Source organism: Myotis lucifugus, unplaced genomic scaffold (genome assembly GCF_000147115.1).
Source record: "Myotis lucifugus unplaced genomic scaffold, Myoluc2.0 scaffold_405, whole genome shotgun sequence".
In the NCBI taxonomy this organism is placed as follows: domain Eukaryota; kingdom Metazoa; phylum Chordata; class Mammalia; order Chiroptera; family Vespertilionidae; genus Myotis; species Myotis lucifugus.
Window position 1 is genome coordinate 691,497 of NW_005871453.1, and position 13,880 is coordinate 705,376.

A 13,880-nucleotide genomic window follows, 5' to 3' on the forward strand; every position below is an offset into this window, starting at 1 on the left:
TCGCCTTCGGCGTTCCCCGCGCCGACGCTGGGGTCTCGCCCGCCGCAGGAAGGGAGGCGGGGCCGGCGCGGAGGAGGAGCTGCGAAAAGCCGCGCGCCGCGGCTTAAAAAAAAAATGCTTTTGAACAAAGAAACTTTATTTGGTGCCCGTGGGAGGGACAAACAATGGCCGGCTCTGGGACGTGGAGATCTTCCGGGGACGGGGGCGGGGACAGCGGAGGGCGACCTGAGAAGCGGAACCCGGAAGCGGGCGGGAGGCGGAAGCCAGCAGGCACCGGGAGGTCCCAGGGACCAGGGAGCGGAAAAGGTCGCGGCGCGGTCACGTGGCCGGGCAGTCACGTGGACCGGGAGGCTCGCGCTCCGCCGGGCCCGGAGCTCTGTGCGCCTGCGCAGTGCCGCGCTCCGCGACCGGCCCAGTGCAGGAGTGGGTTGGCTCTGGGGACGGGGAAGCTGTCGCCACCAGTCTCTTTCCTCTGCGGCCGGGCCCCCTTCTCTTCCGGCGGAGAGGTTAGTGCACTGCCTGCCCCGGCAGTCCGTGAGGCCCTGCGCGGGGGCCCCCGCCTGCCTGGAACCTCCGCGTGACAGTGTCACCGGGACCGCCGTGGTGCTCTGCGCGTAACGGTGCTCTTTGGTCCAGTTAGCTGGGAATGAAAAGCACTCAGCCCACACACACTTACGGAACGCTCCTCTGAGCCGGTGCAAAGCGGTCACTGCACAGGTGAAATAGCTTAAGGAATTGGAAGGTATGTTCCCAAAGATTAAGGTCACTTGGCCACTGATACTGTTTTCGTAGGAAATGTGCCCAAGAACCGAGTAGCTGCTTTGTATTGCATACAAAAAACAGGAGCTGAATGCCTACTGTGTGCCGGGCACTGTGGCCAAGGGGACAGCGTGCACCAAAGACAAACCTCAATCCGCAGTTTAGAGGGGAGACAAATCTATCCCTTCCTCTTCTGTTTTTCCTTCTAGCATTGTTGCTGTTTAATGTCTATTTTGCTGATTTACTGTATTTATTATCTGTCACCTCAATGCGACGTAAAGTTAAAAAGATAGGGATTTTTAGCCATTTTCCTGTATTTTCAGCAAGTAGGACAGTGTCTACCTACCACATGATAGGAACCCAGTTCACATGTGTTGTGTGTATTAATAAACTGAAAATGTAAGGTATGCAAGGGATGTTACATGCAATGGAGAGCTATAAAGGGGAGGAAGATAGAGAATGGGTGCCGACTGTGCATTTTAAATGAAGTGGTTGGGGAAGGAGACGTTTGAGCCAAGGTGTGAAGAAGGTGAGGGAATGAGGTTGCAGAGACCTGGGAGAAGAGCATCAGAAACAGTAAATGCAAAGATCCAGAGGCCAGAGTGACGAGTAAAAAGAGCAAGGGAAAGAGCTGTGGGAGATGTTAGAGTGCTGCAGCGCCAGAGAATGCAGGGCCACACAAGCTATTTTAAGATTTTTGGCTTTTATTTCTAGTGAAATAGGCCATTGTCAAATTTTCTACAAAGTAAAGATGTGATCTGACTTAAGTGTTCAAAGAATCACTTTGGTCACTGTGTTGAGCAGAATCTGTGGGAGTCCAAGAATAGACACAGGGAGGATACGATATGGAGCTATTACCATAACCTTTGGGAGAGATAGCAACTTGGACCAGGGTGGCAGGAACTAGCTGGAATAAAGCAAGTGGGGTTTGCTGACAGATTGGGTATAGAGAATGAAGAGAAGAACCAAGGTTTTGGGCTTTAGCAAAGATAAGGATGTGATTGCTATTTCATGAAAGGGGGAGAGAGACTGTGGGAAGAATAGGATTTGTAGGTAGATTTCAGAAACTGAGTTTTGAGAATGCTACATTTTGTGTGTGAATGAGAGTGGTTTAGAGGTAAGTTTTTGATACTCATTAAGGAGTAAGATGGTATAAGGTCATGAGGTTGGGTGAGATCACCAAGATCTGAGAAGAGAGAAGAGCAGTGGCAAAAATACTGAGCCTTAGCTCGTTCCATTCTTGAGGGGTTGAGAAACCAGCCAGAGACCAAAGGTGCCACCAGTGCAGTAGGTAAGTGGCCCGTGGGGACTCCTAGAAGAAGCCGAGGGAAGAAGGTGCTCCCAGGAGGGTGGAGTGATCAGCTGTATCAGATGTTGCTGATAAGTCAGCTAAACCAAAGACTGAGAAGTGCCCATTGGACTTAGAAATGTGGAGGTCATTGGTGACCTTGACAAGTGGTAAAGGGGTGGGGATGAAAGCCTGATTGGAGTGCGTTTGAGAAAAATCAGAGACGAGGAGTCAGAGACAGCAAATAAAACTCTAAAAGGAAGGGAGCTCAGAGAAGAGGTATAGTATATGGGAGGGAAGATGGAGCCAGGGGAGAGTTGGTTTTATCAGACGGGAGAAATGGAAGCATCGTTGTATGCTGATAGGAATGTGCCAGTAAAAATAAATGGCATAGAAGAAAGAGGGGAGAAGAGCTGAATCATTCCTTCTGTAGAACTGACACGCTAACCACTGAGTGACACCAGCCAGGGCTTTGAGTGCTTGTATGTGCTCTGGCTGGAGATAGAACCTGGTATTATTATTTATTAATTACTGTATTATTTTCCATATGAATAATTGTAAACCAACTTTTGCCCCACCCTAACCCTAAACACCCCCCACCCCCGTCCTGCCCTCCTCCCTCTGTCCCTGTGGTACAGTGCTGTGGGTACAAGTGTTGTTTTGGGAACTGGAAAGCCTCGGTTTTAATTACATCGCTGCAACTCGCTAACTGACCAGTGAGCCTCTTTAAGCCTCAGTTTCCTGACCTGGAGGAGGAGAGAGAGATAGAAACATCAATGATGAGAGGGAATCACTGATCAGCTGCCTCCTGCACACACACACACACACACACACACCCCCACTGGGATTGAGCCCACAACCCGGACATGTGCCCTTGACCGGAATCAAACCGGGACCCTTCAGTCCGCAGTCCGACGCTCTATCCATTGAGCCAAATCAGCTAGGGCCAAAGATACGTTTCTTAAACATCCTTTGGCCCTGTGAGTCTCACATTTGAAAGCTCTGGCTTCCCCCTACCCACAGAAACGCTCTAGGATCGCTTATGATCTGGCCACTGCTCCTTGTCAGTGCTGATGGCTGAGGCAGCTTACTCCCGCCTCCCCTGAAGCTACACTTGTTTGTCAGGTAAACAGAACTGTGTACCTGGGGTGTTTGATTTGCTGATCCCTCTGCCCTTTTGAGACCCAGTTCAACTGTCACCTCTGACTTTGTCCTGCCCTCGCCTTACCCCAGATGCTCCCTTCCCAGGCCCAACAGCAATTCCTGCCGTAGTGCTCACAACATTAATGTGTCTGTTTCCCCTGCTGGACAGTGAATCCTGAGATCACTGACTCCCACTTGTATCTCCACACCTAACGTGTGATTTTGTAACATATTTTTAATTGCCTGCTACAGGCTTACTTGGAAAGAATAAATATTCTATACTATAAATAGTGGGGGAAATTACTTAAGTAGTCTGGTTTCTTTGTGTGAAAAGAAAGTGTGTCTATGTATTTGTGTCTGTCTGTCTGTCTGACATCCCCTATCCTCACTGCAACCTGAAAAGCACTTTCCCCTTCGAGTAGCAGCTTAAATCCTCCTGGGAGCCTTTCCTGACTCTTCCTGTGGAATGGGGCAAGCTCCTGCGAGCTCCTGCGTGGTTCTCCGTGGGTCTTTGCTAGGGCCTAGGGCAGCCGTGGGCAAACTACGGCCTGTGGGCGGATCCGCCCCGTTTGAAATGAATAAAACTAAAAAAAAAGACCGTACCCTTTTATGTAATGATGTTTACTTTGAATTTATATTAGTTCACACAAACACTCCATCCATGCTTTTGTTCCGGCCCTCCGGTCCAGTTTAAGAACCCATTGTGGCCCTCGAGTCAAAAAGTTTGCCCACCCCTGGCCTAGGGCCTTCCACAGAGTTACAGTGAACAGATGGAGATCCTGTCCCCCCAGGAGACCGTTGGCACCACGATGGCAGGGACCCTGTCCTTTCATGGAAGCATGCCTGACCCCAGCTCATTGCAAAGGCTGAATACATTTTGAATAAAGGAATTTATAAGGACAGATTTTTAAAAATAGATATGCTAATGAAGTAAATGGAGAGTTCTCGCAGCTCTTTCTTGTCATGTCAGCTTTATAATCTTGTAATCTTCCAGAAAAAAAGGCTGAAGGTTGATTAGAGGAAAAGTAGCAGAAATACTTGTATCTATTTAGTAACCTTTTTTTTTTTTTTTTTGCTAGACTTAGGTTGTATCTGTTTTGCAAATATTTTTACAGAAATATGCCCTGTTACCTAGGAAAATATTATGTATTTTTTGAAACTTTAAAAAACAGCAATAGCAACACTTGAACTTTGAATTCTTTTCCTTCTAGCTTGGGATGTGGTCATGTCAGCCAGACTTCTCCATGCCCTGGCCAGATCTCACTGCGTTTTATCAAAAGCATGTCAGCGCCAAAGACTGGTTCATCGAACAGGAAAACCACTTAAGGAACTTGAGAGCGCAACACGCGGCGCCCTGGCGAGAAGTCAGACCTTGGATTTGTTCTTTCCTGATACCAGAGCCGGTGGTTTGAATGAGTCCCAGATCCTGGAAATGAACCCGAACGCAGCAAACACAAGCGTGTTCTCTGCATCCAGCACTGCACGTTGCCAAGGTGAACAAGCGCGCCTCCCCACCAGGAAGTCTGTGGGCCCGCACCCGATGACTCACAAACCAAATCGATTAGGTCCTAAGTGGCTTTTAAAAATCATCGAGAGGCATTGCTCATCCACGTCAACAGAAACGCTGGTTCCTAAACAAGACTTTCCGCAGATCAAGAGATCACTAAAAGCTTCGAGGACCCGGCAACCGTCCAGGACCAACCTTCCGGTTCTGTCCGTGAACGAGGTAAAAACGTGGTGGGGGCCTTCGGTTGAGGAATAATCGCTCCCTCTCTAGGCTAGCATGGATCGCACACAGCTCAGCAATTTTTTCATCAAGATCTTTGCCAAAGAGTAAAACTTACTATATTCAAAGGGAATCAAAATCTTAATGTTAAGAATTAGTGAGACAGCCCTGACCGGTTTGGCTCAGTGGCTAGAGCGTCGGCCTGTGGACTGAAGGGTCCCAGGTTCGATTCCGGTCAAGGGCATGTACCTTGGTTGCGGGCACATCCCCAGTGGGGGGTGTGCAGGAGGCAGCTGATCGATGTTTCTCTCTCATGGATGTTTCTGACTCTCTGTCCCTCTCCCTTCCTCTCTGTAAAAAATCAATAAAATATTTTTTAAAAAAAAGAATTAGTGAGACATATAAAGACAAACTATAGGTGATTAAATGTACAAATATAGTTTACGAAAGGCTTAGTTATTGGCCTAAGGAAACTTTGCAAAAGAAGACTAGTGCCAGGGTTCTTGTTCCAGCATCTAGAAGGGTTCAGGAAATCTGGAGAAGGGCTGTGTGTAACTTAAATAAGAGTCCAGAGACAAAACTTAATTTTGAAAGGCGTTAGGGAGTGCGGGAAACGAGTTAAATGAACTAAATTCTCTTCGTCTCAGGACCCCTTGCTTTTTATTAGCACAATTTGTCCTAAGGCAAGGTAGATATATACACTTCAAAGGGTAGGGTTAGGTACAGAATCCATTGTCAGATTGGAAGAATTTGCCTACGGCTATTCAGGTGTTTGGCCAGTAGGAGGCAATAACATGTAGATGAAGATGCCCTGAGCTGTCTGGCAGCAAGCAGTCATCCCTTTTCCGGTTTGGAGAAATGCCTTTAGCCATTCCTAACAGGCGACAACATATGTGACTCGGCCCTTGTTGAGTCCCCAAGTTCCATCAACCTTTTGATGAAACTCTTGCAATTATGACCTTCTGGAATTGGCTTCCGGCAGACTAGTATTAAATGCAGTCTAGGAATGGTGCCCTAAAAAAACACTCATTTAAAAAAAAATCAAACTGAATTCCTTCAATCAAATTGAATTCTTTATTCAATTAGAAATAATTTTTTTAGTAACTGTGCAGACAGGTAAGCATTCATTAGTCCATGGGACTACATGGGTGGGGTGGTGAGATGACGTGGCAAGGTCAAATCAAAAGGCAGGGGGAAGGTTTTTGCTTTTTTATTCTTTGAAGGTTGAAGGGGTATTTTTGTTCACTATTACAAGGTATATGGGAATTTCTCAGCTATAATCACATTTCCCCTCTAAATGAGAAATATTTAGGGTCAGGATCAAGCCCTTTGTTAACCTTCCTATCTTGCATAATACCTAGAACTGTGCCTTGTACTTAATAAATGTTTTAAGTTGGGAAGGATGGAAAAGAGGCAAAGGAATTTTTTCTATGTCTGTATTCCTCATCATTAAAAAATAGGAATGTGGCCCTGCAGGTGGCTCAGTTGATTGAGGGTTTGATCTCTGGTCAGGTGTGCGGGAGGAAACAACCAATCAATGTCAATGTGTGTGTCTCTCTCTCTCTCTCTCCCTCTCCCTCTCCCTCCCTCCCTCTCCCCCCCCTTCCTCACCCTCTAAAAATCAATAAAAACATATCCTTGGGTGAGGTTTTTATTTTTATTTTTAAAGGAATGTAGAATATTTAAAACTTGATCAGGCCTGCTGAATCTATCAGAAAACAGGTTAGAATGTCTGTCTGAACATCTCAATTCTGAGTGGACCCTAAGCATGTTTAATTTTGTTGTGTGTGTTTCTTTTAAGTATATTTTTATTGATTTCAGAGAGGAAGGGAGGGGGAGCGAGAGATAGAAACATTAATGATGAGAGAGAATCATTGATCGGCTGCCTCCTGCATTCCCCTACTGGGGATCGAGCCCACAACCAGGGCATGTGCCCTTGACCAGAATCGAAACTGGGATCTGTCAGTCCGCAGGCCGATGCTCTATCCATTGAGCCAAACCAGCTAGGGCTTGTTGTGTTTTTTTACTGGGCTGTTGGCTTCCTTTGAAAAGATCTACAGACCCTCATTACTAATCTTCAGATTATGAAGTTAGGCATCGAAGAATGATTTTCATTTTGGATTCTGCTTTTGTTTAAATTCTCGTATGGCCCCTCTGAACCCAGTATATGAAGGATGGAAGAGCTCCGTGTGAACTTCTCTCATTTCTTCTTCCTAGCTCCTGATGTTTTATTATATCATTCAGCTTTGTGATAGTCCGGGAAATCCAGTATCTAAGTGACTGAGATTAATTTAAGCATAAAAACCCCAATTCAAGGCAGATACAAAAAGAGGAAGATGAACTCCCTTTTTTCTTTTGTTCTGTCGAGCAGCATAGAGCAGAAGCAGGTTTCTTACGAAGATCCTGACAAGGTCAAAGATGTTACTTTTTTTGTTGTTGTCGGTTATAAAACGTCAAAGAGGCATTACTTCTCTGGGCTAGCCTTAGATTCGGGAGCAATTATCCTGAATTCCATTTTTTTATTTTTCTGTGGGACTTTTCTTCTGTTTAGAAGAAAGGATTTGAAGTAGATTTTTCAAAATTTAATACAGTGTCAAGTGAGGTAATAAAAGCATTACATTTACAGTAGAGCAAACAATTGACATGAACAGAGGAATAAAGATTATCAAGTACCTGGTATGACTAATGCATTAGTTCTGCAAAGCCCAATGATCAAAGAAAGGAGGAAATCCTCCTGAGTTATATATTTCTTGTTGTCTAACAGAGAAAAAAAGAAAGACATAAAAATGTCTTACGAGAAATTAGTTCCTCCATCACCAAATGTATCAGAATGCATTACAAGTGGTAAAGGTGAAAAATATTGTTTGGGGAAACGGTGTCAGTTGCTGGTGTGTGCATATGCGCATATATCTGCTGTGTATGTGAAAGGACTTCTCACCATAGGTTGCAGTCAAAAGCTTGAAAGCTAAAGCATTGTAACAGTAACGTAAAATGTACCTGTTTAATAAGCTTCACCTACAATCTGTACATATCAGGAAAGACATGCATTTCCCCCTTATGGTAGGGAAGCGGCATTACTGTAATGTGCTGATGTTCTTCAGGAACAGAATGTGAACAAAATAAACTTTCCTTTTTAAGACAAGTGTCTCATCAGAACGTGTGATGCTAAAACAAGAATCATGTATAGCTTTCTAGCCCCATCTGCTGGAACGTGTTTTCTGTGGCCAGGAAAAAAAACAACAACCCATAACCGAAAGTGTTGTGGTTTTCTTGGCTTTGGGTTGTTTTGTTTTTAACATTTTAAAATAGGAAGGCCTAAATTTAGGTCTTAAATCTAAGAACTATTTTTGGTTGGTTTGGCACATTTATTTAAGAGCAAGTTGTTGACCCCATTTTTTTTTTACCCCATTTTAAAACCTGAAATTTGTACTATGTGTGTGTATGTATAAAATGCTCACTAAATAAGGATTCATTATAAAAATTAAGTAAAAGACATATATGAAAATGAAAGCTTCTCACAAAGTAGTAACACTTTGAATTAATAGGAGGAAATGCAAAATCAGGACACTTCGTAATTCTCTTTCCTTTTACCAAATAGATTTAAATACAGTCTTGCAATTTAAGAGCAAAGGGAAAAAAAATGTCTACCAAGTCAGACTGAAAAACTTTATGAATCACTTGTTAGTAGAAGAAGCCATAAGTTAAACAGAGATTCGGGTTAAGGAGGACACAGAAAGTAGTGTGGCAGCCATGTACGCCGTGTGATACTGGCTAGAACTTTTAGCAAAACTAAATGGGACCCAGGAGAGAAGGACATGTGACAATCTTTAGGGAATCTGCAGAGAAGGTCCTTGGATTGGCTAAGGGGAAAACAGGTTGTGTTTTAAAATGTATTTATAATCTGACTCTTTGGAGCTCAGAATAAATTTTCTCCTGGAAATGGTGATGAAATGCTTTGCCTTGCCCCATTTTTGAGAGTGCAAAAGAGTGAACATTTTCAGCACAGATGGGCCTGGCCAGTACCAAATGGGGGTGACGTAGACGAGACAGCAGGGAGTGGGAGGCTGTGTGGGCTGGGGGGCCCGCCCCTCCTCAGCCCCCCCTCAGCCCTAGTCGATTATTGCCAGTTCTTCCGCATGATCAAAAGACGGTGGAAATCTGGATTTTGTGTAAAATTGTAATTTATTGCTGATGGGAGAAAGGAAGGAATTAATATACTCCTTTTCTTGAATTTCATACCAGGGCTGGAACAGAAAAGGAAAGACTTTAGGAGCTGAGATGAGTTGAGTCCCAGGAATAACTTTTGATTTAGTGACTCACCTCTTTTGATCAGTGATGGGCTAAAGCCCCATATATATCAAAGGAATAGAATCACTCGTTCTGATCAGTAGATATTAATACAGAAAATTAGGAATGTGTGAATGTTCAGATGTAATTTACTTGATAAACTTTTTAACCTCCCATACATTTTGGTGGCTTAATAACTGTAAGAAATGTTGAGCATTTGTGCCAGTCAGGGTTCTAAGTAGTGGACATTGATCACCTTGTTTAAACTTCACAAAAACCCTAAAAGGCAGGCATTATTATTTTGATTTTTAAAAATTAATCAAATTCTGTGCCTGAACTCTTAGCACCTGTGCCAAATGGCTTTTGACTTTATTGACCTCGTCCCAAAGTGAGAAACGTATTTTATATTATATATACATAGTGACCCTGCATACATACTTAGACATATCTAAGTGACAGAAAACTTCACCAAATAAAATGTATCCTTACTATGAATAATGTACTCTAGTATTTTCTGTTTTATTCTGTTTAGTTTTGTTTTTCAGCTGGTTTGGGCCACTAAACTGATATCAGGATGCACCAATGGGTTGTGACTGACAGTTTGAGAAAAACACTACACTGGACCGTCTTTTCATGTGTGTACTGTACAGACACAAATCATGAATGTTTACATGTACACACGGACGAGACGGTGCAGGAACCAAACCCGGGTGCATTCTCAGATATATGAAACATTGTGCTTAATATTAACCAGAGTAAAAGATCTATATTTCCTTTGTAGATTTCAAATAATCTCTGCTTGTACAGGCTAGTGACAGGTTATTAAATGACCTTAAATAATAATGTGGCTGTGAATAAGAGTCATGGGAACTCGGAGTTGGAGAGACTTTTTGAATAGCATGTCATCCAGTCAATCAATCAATCAATAAATAAATAGCGTGTCACCCAGGCACCCATATGATGCCTTAGTCCTCCGTATCTTCGCTCACTCTGTGCCTGAACTCCCAGTAGGGGAGCGGCTTCCCTCTCAGGATAGCCATCCGCCGTCTTGGCTGGCAGGAGCAAGTTCTTTCATACACTCAGCAGCAACCTGTCTGTCTGCTGCCCTTCCTCCTCCTCTCTCATACATCCCTTGTCTGAGTCTTTGAGATGTTTGGAGAAACACTAGCTTTGCAAGATGGAGCCTGTAAGGTGACAGCAGTCATTGCAGACACTTCGGCCTCCCGGTGACCCCTGTCATGCTAATCTCGCCGAAACAGGACCTGATGCACTGCACGGCATTTGCAACTGCGGATGAGTATCACCTGGGCGCGCTCTCTCAAGACCTGGCCTCTCAGGGATATGTGGAAGTGACCAGCCTGCCTAGAGGTACATCTCCTTGAACCTGGGGCCAAGTATGTCCAAATGCATCAGGGAATGCTTTTCCTCTGATACTGTCTTAAGTCTGCACTTGCTTCAGTTTCATTTTCTGTTCAAAGGATTGCATCACAAAAGTGGTGGTTGAACCTCTTCATACAAACAACATACAAAGATAAGAAATTAGAATGTAGTTTATGGGAGCTCAGTTCTCAGATTAAAATCAAAAAGACCTGTTAAGCTGCACAGCATCACCAGTACCTTGGATGATGAAGGCCATGGCAGTTCATCGCTGCCGCATTGAAATGTTACTTTAGTGTTACTGCTGAACCAGGAGATTGATAGAGATGTTGGGGAGAGCCTTTAAAGAAAAATTTGCCATATAACCCAAGACTTCAAAACTAAGGAAATGAGCTAAAAGATGAACACAATATTAAAATAACCTTAACCGACGATGTTAGACTACTGTCAGGAAGGATTCTTGAGAAAATAGTCTGCTCTATATTAAAAAAATAAGTAACTTGGAACACTTTGATGGAAATTCATGAATTTACCTTAAAGTAGCAAAACTAGTAGGTTGAAAACCCCCTGCTACAGAGAAAATTCTTACAGGAATTCTCACATGAAATAGTCCAAATATCATTATGCTTTCTCAGCCTTGATGATCTGAACAGATTGTTTGTTCTATTTGATGGCAAAAACAGGCATAATTGACTTAGAAAAATGGAGCTCTGTCCAGGGCCCCTAAAGCGGAGTCGCCCTTGGCCGCCGGGCAGGGCGGCCTGGGCGCTGCACACAGGGGCTGCTTGCACCGTTCTCCCTGCCGAGGCTTCCACCTCCATTTATGCTGCTCTCGGCTACAGGTGGACTTTGCCCTCTGTAGGATTTAGGGAAGTTAGAGTTCACCCAAAAAAGGTGGTTTAGGGTTCGGTCCCTATCTGAATTCCCTAGCTTCTAGCAGAAATTCTGAAACTTTGAAGATCCTAATTTGAGGTTAAGAAATTATATATAACTTTTTACATATTAATATTAGTATATGTATTAATTGATATATTAATATATTTACAACTTATAGGATATCCATATACTTGTAAAAACTTATGGATGAGTATTTGTATATTGATATTTAATATTTAAAAGGTTAAAATATTTCAACGTTACAGGTGACTATGGTGGTAGTTCTCATAATTAACTTTGAAATGGTCAGTAGCTTTGTTTCTGTATTTTTTTTTTTACTCTCAATTTACACAGTATCATTTAAAATTCAGGAAGATTAGTCGTTTGAGAATTATATTATTAATATATAAAATTATAAATAAAATGGTATTTAAAGGATGAGAATATATAAATGGTTCTTCACATTTTATTTTAAATTAATTTTGTAGAAAGAAGTTTATTTCTTGAGCTTTAGTTGTATTGAAACTAAGACTTTAATAATAATTAACTGGACTAGTGATTACTGAATCAAAATGGGTATGAGTGAGCAGTTTTAAATAGCACTAATAGTTTCACAGGTTGTTGAATGTTTTGTGAAAGTCATGTCCTACGGCCTTTTCCTGTTCATGAACATTTTCGGAAAACCTTAGTAGGAAGATGGACAACGTGTTAATAGAGTGCTTAATGGTGTATGAAGAAATGATCATGAGTTCTTGATTAAACCTTTATAGGTGCCTTTTAAACCTTGTGTCACCTCGTGACATAGCTTTTCAGTCATTTATTTTAAATCACAGATGCAGCCAATATTTTGGTGATGGGTGTGGAAAACTCTGCAAAAGAAGGTGATCCTGGAACAATATTCTTCTTCAGGTAAGACAAGAAAGAACCCCACTGGGAGGTGGACGCGTGGGCGGGTAATGTGGTCTTTAAAGGTCAGGTGTGCTCCCCTCTCAGTAGTGAGTTTGTGGTTTAAATATATCCTTTGATTCTTATTATATCCAGGAGGGCTTGTCAGTTTTAGGAATCTTCTGGTAAACCCTCCTGTAAAATAATTTTTAAAAGCAGTAAGTAGCACTAACCGGTTTGGCTCAGTGGATAGAGCGTCGGCCTGCGGACTGAAGGGTCCCAGGTTCGATTCCGGTCAAGGGCATGTACCTTGGTTGCGGGCACATCCCCAGTGGGGAGTGTGCAGGAGGCAGCTCATCGATGTTTCTCTCTCATCGATGTTTCTAACTCTCTATCCCTCTCCCTTCCTCTCTGTAAAAAATCAATAAAATATATTAAAAGCAGTAAGTAATCTTCCCCTGCCTTGTCTCTTTAAAGTCTGCATTTGCATTTACTAAGTACAGGTAAAGCATCCATTTTCCATTCATCTTCAGGCCCCTTACTTATCAGACTCTGGCTGCCTGCCCTGCTGCCTTTTCTTCCTTTTCTTCCTCTCCCTCTGCAGCTCTTTAACTGATGTTTTAGCCGCTTTACCTGTCCAGACACTTTCACTGTGACCTGGCTCACACTTACTCCAATACTGAAAGGTTGCTTTAATGTCAAACACTGCCGAGTGGCTGAGGGGAAGGGTAACGATAGTAGAAACCACTTAGAGTAATTTCATACTACCCTCCCAACATTTGAGAAAAGTCCGTTATTCCCATATTGCAGCTGAGGAAACGGGGGGGTGGGGGGGGGCGCGGGGGGGAGTGTCAGGGGAATTAAGTGAATTATCCACAAGCAGGGGACTTACAAGTGGCAGAACAGAAACATGGAGCATCCGGAAGAAACCAGACTTTGATAAAGTCTTTGTGGTCTTCATCCTTGTAGTTCAAGGGTAGGGAACCCTTTTTCTGCCACGGGTCATTTGGATATTTATAACATCATTCTCGGGCCATACAAAACTATCAACTTAAAAATTAGCCTCCTGTATTTGGTCAAACAATTAACTCACCCCTAATGCCTTGGCGGGGCCAGACCAAATGATTTTGTGGGCCTTATACGGCCTGTGTGGTTGATGATAACTGGAAGCCCTATCATTGCCTCTGTCGATGACTCATCTTTTGATGTTACTTTGAAGATAATTCAGAGTTCAACGTGTAGTCCCAGTAGAATAGTGGGAGGAATTTGAATTCTGAGGTCAGTGCCGTCCATTAGAAATATCATGCCAGCCACAAACACAAGCTTCATCTGTAGTGATACATTTTCTAATAGCCACATTTTTTAAAGTTAAAAAGAAGATGAATTTAATTTTAAATAACACTAATAAGATCATATAATGCCTCAAATTAAATTTAGTAGTGTGTTTTATTTAACTCAACATACCTCAAATATTATTTCAACATGTAATCAATCAATAATTAATGAAATTTTACATTCTTTTTCCCCTAAGAGTACGGC

The 13,880-nt window shown here is 42.9% G+C and overlaps 1 protein-coding gene across 2 annotated transcripts in view; it reads left to right on the top strand.

The window, feature by feature from the left end:
* The first annotated feature begins 382 nt into the window (after positions 1-382).
* RMND1 (required for meiotic nuclear division 1 homolog) overlaps positions 383-13,880 on the top strand; it is a 28,809-nt gene continuing 15,311 nt past the window's right edge. The window contains exons 1-4 of one of the 2 annotated variants that reach the window (XM_023743644.1): positions 383-506; positions 4,402-4,916; positions 10,463-10,571; positions 12,290-12,365. In XM_023743644.1, the coding sequence (XP_023599412.1) occupies positions 4,416-4,916; positions 10,463-10,571; positions 12,290-12,365 (686 nt within the window). In that variant the 5' untranslated portion in view covers positions 383-506; positions 4,402-4,415. Of the gene's footprint in view, positions 743-4,401; positions 4,917-10,462; positions 10,572-12,289; positions 12,366-13,880 lie in introns of both variants that reach the window. The other variant, XM_006102207.3, reaches the window with a different exon arrangement.